Source organism: Thalia democratica, chromosome 1 (assembly GCF_965202585.1).
Source record: "Thalia democratica chromosome 1, ktThaDemo2.hap1.1, whole genome shotgun sequence".
Classification (NCBI taxonomy): Eukaryota; Metazoa; Chordata; class Thaliacea; order Salpida; family Salpidae; genus Thalia; species Thalia democratica.
This window is the reverse complement of record NC_139165.1, coordinates 64,927,554-64,940,897: the sequence shown is the minus strand read 5'-3', so window position 1 is coordinate 64,940,897 and position 13,344 is coordinate 64,927,554. Positions and strand designations below refer to the sequence as shown.

Below are 13,344 nucleotides of genomic sequence, written 5' to 3'. Positions count from 1 at the left end.
TGGGCAAAAAATGGTCGGTTCCGGATCCTTGATCCGATAGATCACTACTAGAAACGTTTCAATGATATTTTTAATTTGTCACAGACAGGCTGATATAGTTATACACTATGCGTATAAAATTAAGTAATTGTTAAGTAGAAAACTTAAAAAAACTATCTTTTATCTACGTTCTTAGAATTTATAAAATAATAATCAGATTATGTAAAAAAAAAACGAATTATATAAAAATTAGATTTTTTGTTTAAGTATTTGTTTTCCAATATGTATGCCTTTAGTTCAATAAAGAGCCGTGAAGATAAATTTAAATCTTTATAAAGTTAGTCTTTAAATAAATTATTAAGGAAATTCCCGGATTTATGGATATATTGGTTTTCAGATTGTTGTATATTTAAGGCTATCAAGGGGTTGATAAATTTACGATTTCAAAGCTTTAAAATTGATATAGTCAAAATACTACTAAAAGAATTAATTTTACCTTAGAGATAATTTTTAGATAGTTTTATGTATATAATGAACTGAAAAAAATGAAACAAAAAAAGAGTTTAAACAAAAAGCTTATAAAACTCTAATACAATCTTAAAAAATATTTAAAGTTAAGAAACTAAAAATATTTATTCAACTCAACATTAAAATTGCTTAATATTTTTTTAAAATAAACATCTTTATCCTCTAAATTCTTAGAAAGTGTTTATTTATTTTTTCAATGTAAATAAAACTAGTTTTTTCAAAAGTTTTATTATAATAAGAATACTTAGGTGATATTTTATTTAGACAACAACACAAAAAAAATGTTCAAATTTATTCAAAAAGTAGTTTATGAACTTTCACAAAAGCTAATTACACTTTTCAAAACTTTTAGAAGTCAGGAATTGTTACATGAAAAATAATTAAAAAGCAATTATCAACACTGTTTTTGAAACAATCTAAAAAGCAAGTACAACTAAAGTACTTTCAGCATAAAAGCCAATATTAAGAAAGTTAGGCATCAGCGCACAGTAATGTGTTATCTACTCACAATTCAATAGATGCACGGATGTAAGGGAGCATATTGTAAAACATTATACAACATTATTATTAATTTTAGTATTGAAGATAAAAAGTGACTGCAAATATTAATATATATTAAAACTTTTAATACAGTCTAGAAAATGAACGACGAAAATAATAGTGCCAAACTTCGGACGCAGCACTTGTATTTAAAGACACATTTCGGATTAAACAGCACCTATGAACAAATTGACCAATGGAATAGGAAAATTTAAATAAGTGAGTATTTGCGTCAAAAGTTATGTACCAAAAAAGCACTATTTGTTAGTATACCAAAAAAAAGCAATAAAAAACATGATTGAAAAACTCGATATTCAAATCGACTTATCAAACATCATAATCCACACGAAAACAACTTCAACACTATTTTATACAAAATGTGTTTCATTACTGCATCTTAAACTATTTAAAAAATAAACCATACTATTAAATAAAGTTATTCTTAAAAAATAGTTTCTTAAAAAGTTCTTGTCTCAATGCAATAATAAAATTCAAAAATTTTCAAACTAAATCAAAATTATAAAAGCGTTGATCGTGCTCTTGAGACTTCACCTAAAGCCTCACTGCTCCTCGTTGAAGCACTCGCTGAAATACTTTGCCTTGTCGACGAAGCTTCGCGATGATTGGTTGTCTTCCCTTGTGGAGTCTCTTGCTCCTCCTCGCGGCGGATCATCGCGTTCATTGCCACTAGTCGCGCTACTGAGCCCGCTTCCGCTGCTAACGACGCCGCCAAATGGATGTTCGGTGCCATCACCGTTTGCCTGTAGCCACATAAAATATTTAAAAACGTGTTTGTTTTCAGTCCTACAGTTTAAGAACATTTATATAAATAATTATAATCTAGCTAATTGTTCAAGCAGTGTATAGTTTAAATCTCTGAAAAAGTATAAATATGATTATAAATTATTTATTCACAAAATAATCAGCTTGTTAGACGTATAAAAATCTGATAGCACACCTGAAACACTGATAAATAGAAATGTAAACAACATAATTAAGTTATTAATATAACTGCTTTTAATTTCAGAACTTTTAGTGAGAAAAAACTTAAACACCACGCAATACGTTCACATCTGTTCGACAATAATGTTATATTTCATTTCAATTAGACCAATTTAGTCGATTATATTCTTTGAAAAAAGTAAAATACTTTAGTGATAATAAATCTAAAATTTGTTATAATTCTAATTTATCAACAATTAAATTCTAAAGTAACTTAATTTTGATAAAACTACATCTGCTGTAATATAAAAATCACAATAAATAAACACAACATTGAAAAGTTTACTTTATATCAGAGGCCGTAAGCTTTTCAATACAATTAACTACTATAAATCAGTTAATATTTACAAAAAAAAATATCTATTGCTATGTATCCATGATGAAAATAGCGTGAAATATATCAGGATTACTGCATTGAGTGTCTCTTTTGTATATAATGTTTAAAATAAATCATATTTATCAAAATATACGACTTAAATTTTAAACAGTGAACCAATTAGTAACAAGCACCTTATAATTTTTTCAAACTTAATTTTTTGTTCATTTATTGAAATTAGACTTGTTGAATTATTTTAGCCTTAAGCACTTACTTAATACATAACATTTATTACATACTATGTAAGCTAACTATTTAAAGAAAAATTTTAAGTATGTAAACAGGTAATTATAAAGAACAAAATTCTTAAAACTGATATTTAAATTTTATTCTAGACAATTTTTAAATGATTTAATGTTAAACTATATTCTATCAATATTTTCATAAAAATGAGCTATGTATTTATTTCATAGTTATAAGACCACTCAAATTATAAAAGCACTATTATATAGTGCGGCACACATTTTTGCAGTACTAACATTTTACTAAATTATAAACAAAGTAGCACAGCAAACTACAAAACCGAAGTCAGTTCTATAGTACTATTGATTGGCAAAAATTAAAGCAATTTACTTCATCAAAACTTTAAAACAGCAAGTAATATTTACAGCTCCTATACAAACGTAAATACAATTATAGAATAATACATACATTTATTTGTTTAAATTTACTAGTTTACCTTAAAGTTGATGAAATTAAAGAGAATAATTAAAAATAAAAGCAGCAGCAATTTTTGTGATACAGTCACCTAATGCGGTAACAAATCTATGTCTAATTATAAATTATCTACATGCAACCAAGCCAGATCTACATGCGGCTATGTCAGTCAGACACTTCTAACCCAGTTCTAGTTAGCATGGTCTCAATCGCACTGATTTTCTGTTGCTTAACCCTGAGCTGGTCGGGAGACAGCAGATGGTCGTCATCTTCAAATTCAAGCAGGCGGTCGGGAATCTGCACTTTTTGAGGTGGCAGCCCTCCGCTTAACTAAACATCAGTGACATGCAGTTAGTGAAATTATTAAACACACAAAAACATTTGTTCAACACAAACAACTGTGTAACAATAATATAAGTTTATTTTAAGATTAACTTAAACTTAAAAATTTGTTAGAAATTAATTCCTCGCTAACTGGTCTTATTATGTCATCCAAAATTTATTTTAAAATATTGCCTTAAAAATGTCAATAACTTAACACATTTTCATGAAAAAGTATGGTGAGTTTAAAACATTTTTAGTTTACATTAAGTAATTTTATTTACAATACACAAGTTGATATAATCAAGTAAATTTTAAACCGTGAAATATGCCCCCGGCAAATTTTTAAAACGTGCGTCACACTTTGACAAAACAGAAGAAACAAACAATTTTTCATGACATCTCAAACACACAAAATATCAACAAAACACAACATGGAAACCACATGTAATGGTAATTGCCACAACATTTACTTACATCTTGCAAACATTTTCAATAAATCATCGTTTTACGCTATAGTTGAAAAAAACTAATAGAAAAACTTTACTTATTTTAAAATAGTTTACCAGACCTTAATAAAAACAAATTTTATTACATATTAATAATAAAAAAATTATATACTAGTTAAATTATCTACAGACACTGTTTTCAAAACTTATAAAATACACACAACTAGATGAATAGAAATAAAAATAACTATTAAACTTAAATTTTTGTTTATCTTAAAACTATAAAGGTCATAAACATTAGTAAAGTTAGTAAAAAAGTTTATGCAGAATAAACTTCACAAAAGTACAGAAGAAGCTCACAACAGGCAACATGCATGAACAATTAAAAACAACCAACTTGATGCACGTCTTCACTGGTGTATGAAACTTCATCAACGGAAACCGCTTTCAACTCATCTTCACTTGGCGGAGGAGGTAGCTGCATTGTGACGCCACCATTGGCCGAGCTCTTACTCTGCTCTGAAGTTCCGCCCATCGCGTTGTCCACCGACTCCTTGAAATCGTCAAAATCAAAGCCTGATTGGTTAATTTTTGCGGACGACTGAGCTTTGTATGAATTTTTCAATGATTGCTGCTTCATTTGCTTCGCTTTTTTAAGGGCCTGTTAAAAAGTAGCAAAAGTAAAAATTAGGCATAAACTTTTTACATAGATTGATGAAATAATATGCAAACTTTAGGCATTTTGTTATGTTTTATTGCTTGGTGGACATCAGTTCCTATTCCATTTTGTTGCTGAGTCACCCAACCTGGTTGCTTGCTACGTTTTCTATCAAGTGTCAACGTTTTCAATCTGTTCCTGTTTTATAAAAGTAAAACTATAATTTAATTTTAAAACAAGTTATCAGACAAAAAAATTAAATAAAAAAACACACAATTGGATTGCAGCAATCGCAAAAACAATTCAATAGCTAATATCAATATTTTTTTCCTTAAATTAAATTGTGAATTTTATACAAAAAATTAGGTGTAACAATTTTAGTTGTTTTTTATCTTTTTTAAATTAGTTCAACATTTTTGAACTAAAAAACATCACTATCAACTTTTTTAAAACACTTTTAGACAGTATATTGATTATTTTTATGTTATTACAAAAATAATAAGAACAAAATAATCAAAGAACAACATATTATAGTATAGAAAAACATATCTTAAAAAACTAACTGAACGATTTGTTTTTGGATATTTTTAATTTCGTTAGGTTTGTTCACATTAACTCCATTGCCTTGTCGCAATCTATCAAAAGCAGACTTAGATCTATCACTTCTACTCAATGTGGAAAATTTATTAGTTGTGAAGAAAGAATCAGCTGTCAAATTGTCCACTGAGGTTGAGTGCTTCACTGTTTTTATGTTTTTATAAATAAGTATAAACCATAACTACCTTAAAAAAAGAAAAGTAAAGAAAAAACTAACTTTTAGGTTTAATAAGTACGCTTGAAGATGAAACATTGTTTACTGGTTTTGATTGACTCTCAACTCTAAAAAAAAAACATTAATATCAAAGATAAATAATAATATTTTACGGTATACTTAGCGTTTTACATGAGTAGCTCTATAAGCTTATAGATTTAGCAATCGCTTTTTATTCAACACAAACCAACTTTGAATGTAAATCGTAAGCAGACACTGATGAAGGAAGCGAGGCAGTGGGAGATGTGAACGCTGAATATTTATTTGTATATTAAAAATTTGTATGAAATATTTCAAAACATTTTTATTTCCGTGGTAAAGAAAACTAAAAACCACAAAAGCTTTCGTAAAACTAATATATGTAAATTGAATGTACCTGAATGACTTTGTGTTAAAAAAGTTTTTGTACAAAACTGTCTAGGAAAAATTACTAAAATAAAGTACTTAAAACATAAGATTTAAAATAAATACTGGATAGATTTTGAGAAATGAAAAGAAAATTTGAAAAATTTAATTTCTGAAGTGAAAGGTAAAAATACTTTCATCAAAAGAAATATTCAAGCGACTCACGAGTAGAATTTTCAATGATAGATGGTTGTCTATCGTTGCGGTAAAACTCCATAAAATTAACGAGGTTCACTTTAGCTGTTTTTAATTGCTTCAACACTTGATCTATTTGCTGCAACTTGATTTTTTGCACTTCAATTTCCTCTTCATTTTCACTAATATTGTGATAATATATACATTTGTATTTAGTGTCGATTTAAATTTAAAAGCTCACACAGTGTTTGCACTGTTTTTAAAATATTTTTTACTAGAAATTGTAATTTCAATATCATGGTAATATTTATGTTTATGTTCATTAAAAAAATTATAACTATTTCAAGTTTACAATAAAACTTATTTATGTTCATATGAATAAGTTATATGAATTAATATTTACTACAGTTTTTATCACTATAGTTTATTTTAAAACGCCTACTAAAGTTTTACACCACGAACAAAAATTTCAAGGTTTTTGTTGACAAGACTTTATACATGAGATAATTAAACAAATTATTTTATAGCACATGAAAATTTAAAAGACTGAAAACGCAAAATAACACAGTTATATCATACCATTCTAAATACTACACAGTACAAATTACATAAGTTTAAAACTATAACAAAGCATCACGATCTTATCACAATATTTACATAAAATCTAGTTACAAAGATGTTAATGGAAAGTACAGTCAACTGCACAACAAACCTGCAGCATATGTTGAACAACTTGTCCAAACCAAGTAGGCTTTTACAAAAAACAAAATTTGAAAATTTTACGTTTTTCATTTTAATTATAACTATTGTATAAAATATATACACATAAAAAACCGTTTATTTCTCAATATTTTTAGTACAACAAGATTTTTAACTTTAAACAAACTAATACGGGTATATTAATTTATACTTACTTGGCTAAAGAGTCAATTGCATTCAGTGTTTTAGACTTATGTTGACGATATTCTTTTTCCATTGCATCTACTGAGCCTTGATGATTATGCAAGCTCTGTTCGAATATACTTTATAACATATAATTAAGTACAAACTTTTAAGTGAAATTAGTAATGTGTAATGAAAGTTAAAAATTTAAACATTTTTGTTTACAATTAAAGATCTAAACCATAGCAGTATAAAAACTTGTCTACTTGGGTGACTTATTGTTTTATATTGACCTAAAATATAAAAAAGTTCTTTTTTAAACTAAAAAATTAAATAACTTCTTAAAAGAACTGTAAAAACAAACTTTAGCCATGCCGACTAATTCCTTTTTGTTTGTAGACAACTCGTCTTGGAGGCTAGAATATTCGTCTGTAAGAAATTCAAAATGTAAATTTTGTGTAAAGTTTTAAACTAGTTTAGGTGATCATTTCTGAAAAACACACACATTTTAAACTTTTTTTTTTTTTACTTTCTTTAGTACATATCTATTTAATTTCAGTTTTATCTTGAGTTGTAAACACTTGATAAGACTAAGTAAATTATCAGAAATTCTATAGCTTATTTATTTACATAGTTTTCAACATTTGTAATTTAATCTAAACCAAATAGTGATTCATTTTCAGCAGTTTCCATTTTCTGCTCAATCTCTTTTATTTTCGGTTTAAGTTTTTGCATTTCTAGATATATGTCTTCTGCACTGAACTTAATATCTTCAAGCGATTCCAGAGTTTCCTGATAAGATAAATGTTAGCTAATTTAATGTAAACAAAATATTACAACAAAGTTAGTAATTACAACAAAAGTTACAAACTACTTCTGCTGTGCACTTCAAAATAAAAACTAACGCGTGCATTAAACTTTGCTTCAACGACGATTTTTGGTTCAATGTTTTCCGTCTGTAGTTAAATATTAATAATTTTCAACACATAAATATCAAACTAAACAAGTGGAAATTAAGTATATCTAAAATAGTTATTTATAATTCTATAATATAAAGCATTACATATTCAAAAAAATATTTTTTTAATACAAAATTTATGACAGACACATTCAAAAAAAAAAAAAAGTTTTCAAATTATAATCACTTAAGTAAAATTAACTACGCTTAATAGCTTATTAAGCAAACCTTTTTTGGTATGCTTAACCAATCAAAGCTATGCGTGTTACAACAATTTATAATAACCCATTTTTATGAAATTTAGTAATATTTTGCTTCTCAAAGTTGACACTTGTAAATGTTTATATATTAGGACTGCTTTTTTTTTATGTATAAAAATTTTGAAATTATTTATGAATTATATAATTTATACATTTTTATCACAGTTATAATCTATCCTAACTAACATTTTTATCTATGTTTTTTTAAAATTTTATTTTTTAAAACAAACCATTAAAGGTTTTATTGATAAATAATCAATAAAAATGACTTTTTCATACAGTTCATACCATAACTGAAAAACTTTATAAAACAATTTGAGAAAAAAGAAATACTACACTGAGCAGTTAAAATAAAGCAAAACATAATATTTAATATAGCTTGTAAACTTGTTACAAAACTTTATCAGCAGTGTACATGGCACAAATTGAAAAATACAAGTTCAAATTAAATAAGAAACGTATATTTACTATTTGTAAATAGATTAAATATAATAAAGCTGTTCAAGTGGTTTCAAACCATGCAAATAAATTAATTTTGTGAAAAAAACTTTTAGAACACTATAAAAAATCGAACTCTAAAATTATCAAACAAGTGTTTCAAATAACAATATGATTATTATAATATTTTAGATTTATTAAAAAGGTAACAAAGAACTTTTAAAGGAATTTTTATTAAACATAATTAATATCATATTAACAAGGTATGAAAATAACTATAAATACTTAACAAATGTTTTATGAAAAATATTTGAATGCCACCAACAGTAAAATGCAAATACTTTTAATATTTCATGCAGTAAACATTTTACAACCTAGTAGCATACAAAGTTTTAGTAGCTACAAATATATAGTTGTAGCTTTGTATGAAAAAAACTACTTAACTCAAATTTAAAACGGCGATGTCTTAAAATAAAAAAGCCTAGTGACAAATTACTTTTAACTATAAATACAATTTTTAAAAGTTTTCCGTTTTTATTGAAAAACTATTACTACTATTTTCATGCTAAATTTAACAATTTACTTATATAACACACTTAATATGTTATGCTATCGTCAATTGTAAATAATATGAAAAATTTAAATTAAATACTTAATAATGTTTGTAATAAAGCTCATACATGAAAACTTTTGATGCCAAAGTTTTTTACATTCCCCATATACCAAAAGCAGCATTAAATTATAAGTATATTGGCCGTTGTGTTGAAGCACAGCAAGCTTTTACTACCTGCCCGCTATGAAGACTAGGAGACGATCTGAGGTTGCCTGTGGAAGACCAGTAAGATTTTTGGCGAGAGGAGTTTTCTTCATGCGTTGGATTTTTTGTGGAGATCATTGAGCTGATTGCGAATGCGCGCATTTTTTTGCCCTGCGCAACCAAGTTACAAAAGAGTTTTCATTAAAAAGGTGAAAAAATTAAAAAAACTTCAACTTACGTTCACAGCTTTGAGATCAATTTGCTTTACTTTGACATTGCTCCTTTTCTGGGTTGCAACTGAAAAAAAATGTTATTTTATATAGACTAAATTTATTTAAAATTTAGTTGAACTACTTAGATTTTAAGATTTTTATACAATTAAATAATATACCATAAAATATCACACAAACCATAAATTGAACACATACAAACCTGCACTAACAAACGAAGAGTTTCTTGCAACTTTCGAAGTTCCTAGATGTGAGGCTGGAGCGCTATTTATTTTGTTAGTGATTACAATATACAAAACAATAAACTTACATAAGTTGAAGCTACTTGGTCATTTTTTTAATATGGCTACAACATTTATATATATGTTAAAAAATTTAACTTGTTTAGTTTACCTAGCAAGTAAAAAAAATATATATTTATAAATAAAAAGGCATAATAAAACTAAAAATAACCCGTGACTATTGAACGAAACATTTTCAGATCTTGATTGTGGTAGGTTTACAACACTATTAAATTGTGGCATTTGATGAATATCGTGGTGGCTCTTCGAAGATTTCATTTGACCAACTTTAGATGAGTCCAATTCAGTCTGATTTTTAGTTTTAGTTACTATTTTACTTTAATACATTAAAATTTTAAACGATACTCAACTAACAATATACCAAGTACTGTATGTTTAAAAAACTTGTATGGGGAACAACTTTACTCTTGTCTACAAACTGAAATTAAAGTAAAATTACTTGTTTACCTAAACCCGTGAATCAGTAATATTTTATATTCATTACTTTTTAGATAAAAAACTCACTAGGTTAGCTGACTCTGGAAACTTTTGCATTTGCGGCATCTGCGGCATTCTCGCGACTGCCCTTCTTCCATTTTGTCGGTGTGTCGTGTGGCGAGGAACATTTATCATTGAACCTGGCACTATGCGCTGTGGGTGATACATGTGCACGTTGTTGTTGTGACTACGGTGCACTGTTGACATGTTGTTGTGAAAGCGATGAGGCTGGGCGATCATGGACTGTGCGTATCCATCAACGGTTGAGTATGGGTATTGACTGTTAAGTTAAAGAAACCATAATGTTTATAGTCATTATAAAGAAATTTAACTATAGACATAACTAGAAAAAATAAGTCATTTATAAGCACAGAGAGTGTTGAAATTAATAATCAAAGAATAAGTACAACACAAAATCTAAAATTTAATAATTTGCATAAAAACGTTGTAGTATTTAAATAAATATTATTAAAAATAAATATATTTATATTATACAAATTTACAAAAACCTATGGATTTACTTATTGCTACATTCTTTGACAATTTAAACTTCAAAATTGCTACAGGAGGTCAAAACAAATCTATCCAATAAAATGATAAAGAAAACTAGTGTTCAATACTTCTATCATTTATTGACATTATCAATGATTCAAACGGTTTTAGTTTGCTTTATTATTGCATTGGATAGATTTGTTTTTAGCTCTAGTAGCAATTTTGAATTGATACTAAGTACAACTGTCTGGAATATTAGATAAAGGATTCTGTTTTGTCCCCGGATACGGCTTAATATGATTTTAAATTTAAATTTCAAATTATTTTGGTATGATTTTTATTTTTTTTTATTCCACCTTGTTTTTTATGAAAAACTTTTGCTCACCAAAACTGCTTTCAACGCATTTAACTACCTTATATATATCTTATATGTATTTTCAAGTTTGAGTTAAAATTAAAAATTATTACAAAAATTAATCAAGACTTAAATGTTGTCATGCGTTTATAAACTAATAATAAAAATAAGAATCTACTAATTAAACTAACGGAGTAAATGCTGATTGATGATCTCCTCTCCCCTGCATCCAGCTTCTTATTTTTGCTTGCCTATCCATCTGCGCTCTGCGATAAACAATGTGTAATAAATACTAATTCGATAAATTCAAAAACATTTAAAGGCCCGCAAAAACATCTAAAGCAAAAACAATTCTAGAGTATTTTCTAATTCATGAGTCTTATTTATGAGTTTCATCACTTAAGTTTTCTGTGTAATAGAGCATAGCTTTTTTTTTAAATAAATAATTCTTTTTATTTTTAGTTTTTTTAAGTTTTTTATTCAAATATTAAATTATATCTTAGTTTAAATTTTTCTAATTAATTTTTATAACAAAACATTTGATGCTATTAAAGAAATGTACTAATTAAATATTATAAATAACAAACTGTCGCTGAAGTTGCTGATGTTTAATCAAATCTTGTTTAGTCAGTGGTTTCGGCTGGAAAGTTGCAGGCATTTGGCTTGTTTTGGCACTTGGATTTTGTGATTGAGCTCTTGTGCTCTGCTGCCCTGATCTCGTAGCGCCATGCTGAGATGTTGGTTGTGAAAAACTTGACTTTGCTTTATTTGTTCTTGATTGCTGCTTAGTTTGAGCATGTGAGCTGGTAGCGGATTTTTTTTGGGCTCTGGTCTTTGTATCCTGACTGCTATTTTGGGAAGTTTGTTGTTTTTCAGAAGCAGTTTTACCGTTTGGCTTACTTTTAGGTGCATTTGAGGTTTTATTTTCAAAACCGCATTCTCTTTCTGCATCCGTCAAAGAAGTACCAACTTTAGCTTTTTTCGCTTTCTTTTTTTCTGTTTTTTTCTTTTTGTCGTCTTTTTCTACTTTTGGCTTGCTGTCGGAATTCAAAGTAACGTATTGATGTCAAGCAATATTAAAAAGAATATAGAAATGTTTAGAGTAAAAATTTAATCAAAAAAAACCGATGATTAATGTTATGTTTACTAACTAAATGATCATTAAAAGAGTATTTTTACAAAAAAAATTGACTGCATAAACTCTAATTGTGTAAAAATAATCGCATACTAAATTAAATTTAAGTCAGTCTAACGAAATTAGAAAATAAATTCCAAACAAGTTATATAAAACACCGAAATTACTCTACACCAAATTAAACTAACATGCAGATAAATTAATACTAGATCACTTAGAAAATGTTATTTTAAATTTAAAAGAGTAATTAATAAAGATTAATCATACTATTAGGCTTGAAATAAATAACAAAAAACTATTTAACTATTTAATTTTAAAATAACGTTTTCATGTTAAAATGAAGTAAAATTAGTTTTAAAATCTTGTTAACTTACTCTTTGTTTTTCTTTTTTGAACTGCTGAAAATTCGTTTTAAGAAGGAAGGCATTTTCAATTTAGAAAGCTATTTATTTTATATTAAAGCAAAACCTAAAATTTTACAAATTAATTACTACGTCTAAATCTACAATTGAAGCTATCCAGATGCATTTACAAAAAAAAAAAAAAGCTTATTTTATACAACAATGTAAAATAAAATTTGATAATTATGAAAAAAAAATTAGTGTAAAATTTAAAATTATTACAAGCAATTTAAATATTATAAGTTTATAATATGATTGGTTATTTTTATAATTGCACTTCAATAAAATACTACTAAAAAAAATATTCTACTAAAATGTTTAAGTATTACTCTAAAACCAAAAAAATAATAATAAACAATAGTTGTGGTTAGAAGCTCTCAATAGTCTTGAAAATACAACAAGTATTTATACCACTATCAAGTCTCATGAGAGTTTATTGCTTAAACTTCTAAATTGTATGATTATTTAATTGCTTTAATTTAATAAAGAATAATTACAGCAAACAATAGTAGCAATATTTGTTTTCAAATCTCCGAAATTTAGATTTAATCGCTTGAATACTATAGTTTAATTTAAGTAAAAACTAATTTTTAATCATTCAGTTTATAAAGTCAGCCTTGCTTTTAATTGTTGTAAGCCGGTTAAAGTTAATAAACACTAAAAACATGTAAATGATTTATTATATTTATTTAAATTTAAAAGTAATAAAAAAATAGTAATAAATTAAAACAATAAAAAAATACTTTGCTAATTTTAACTATGAATGATATAAAAAAAACTTTGTTAATTTGCACAT

General features: G+C 26.5%; 1 protein-coding gene across 3 annotated transcripts in view; it reads right to left on the bottom strand.

Annotated features, from left to right (window-relative positions):
• Positions 1–778: 778 nt before the first annotated feature.
• Positions 779–13,344, bottom strand: part of LOC145834795 (uncharacterized) — a 31,488-nt gene continuing 18,922 nt past the window's right edge. Inside the window, exons 10-28 of one of the 3 annotated variants that reach the window (XM_082942341.1) lie at positions 11,600–12,049; positions 11,204–11,278; positions 10,193–10,445; positions 9,840–9,976; positions 9,589–9,650; positions 9,395–9,453; positions 9,187–9,327; positions 7,649–7,699; positions 7,406–7,535; positions 7,108–7,172; positions 6,776–6,870; positions 5,892–6,043; positions 5,513–5,573; positions 5,325–5,389; positions 5,074–5,251; positions 4,585–4,708; positions 4,250–4,513; positions 3,267–3,412; positions 779–1,808 (exon numbers count right to left, since the gene is read on the bottom strand). In XM_082942341.1, coding sequence (XP_082798467.1) covers positions 1,565–1,808; positions 3,267–3,412; positions 4,250–4,513; positions 4,585–4,708; positions 5,074–5,251; positions 5,325–5,389; positions 5,513–5,573; positions 5,892–6,043; positions 6,776–6,870; positions 7,108–7,172; positions 7,406–7,535; positions 7,649–7,699; positions 9,187–9,327; positions 9,395–9,453; positions 9,589–9,650; positions 9,840–9,976; positions 10,193–10,445; positions 11,204–11,278; positions 11,600–12,049 — 2,752 coding nt within the window. In that variant the 3' untranslated portion in view covers positions 779–1,564. The remainder of the gene's footprint in view (positions 1,809–3,266; positions 3,413–4,249; positions 4,514–4,584; positions 4,709–5,073; positions 5,252–5,324; positions 5,390–5,512; positions 5,574–5,891; positions 6,044–6,775; positions 6,871–7,107; positions 7,173–7,405; positions 7,536–7,648; positions 7,700–9,186; positions 9,328–9,394; positions 9,454–9,588; positions 9,651–9,839; positions 9,977–10,192; positions 10,446–11,203; positions 11,279–11,599; positions 12,050–13,344) is intronic. The other 2 variants (XM_082942487.1, XM_082942418.1) reach the window with 2 other exon arrangements.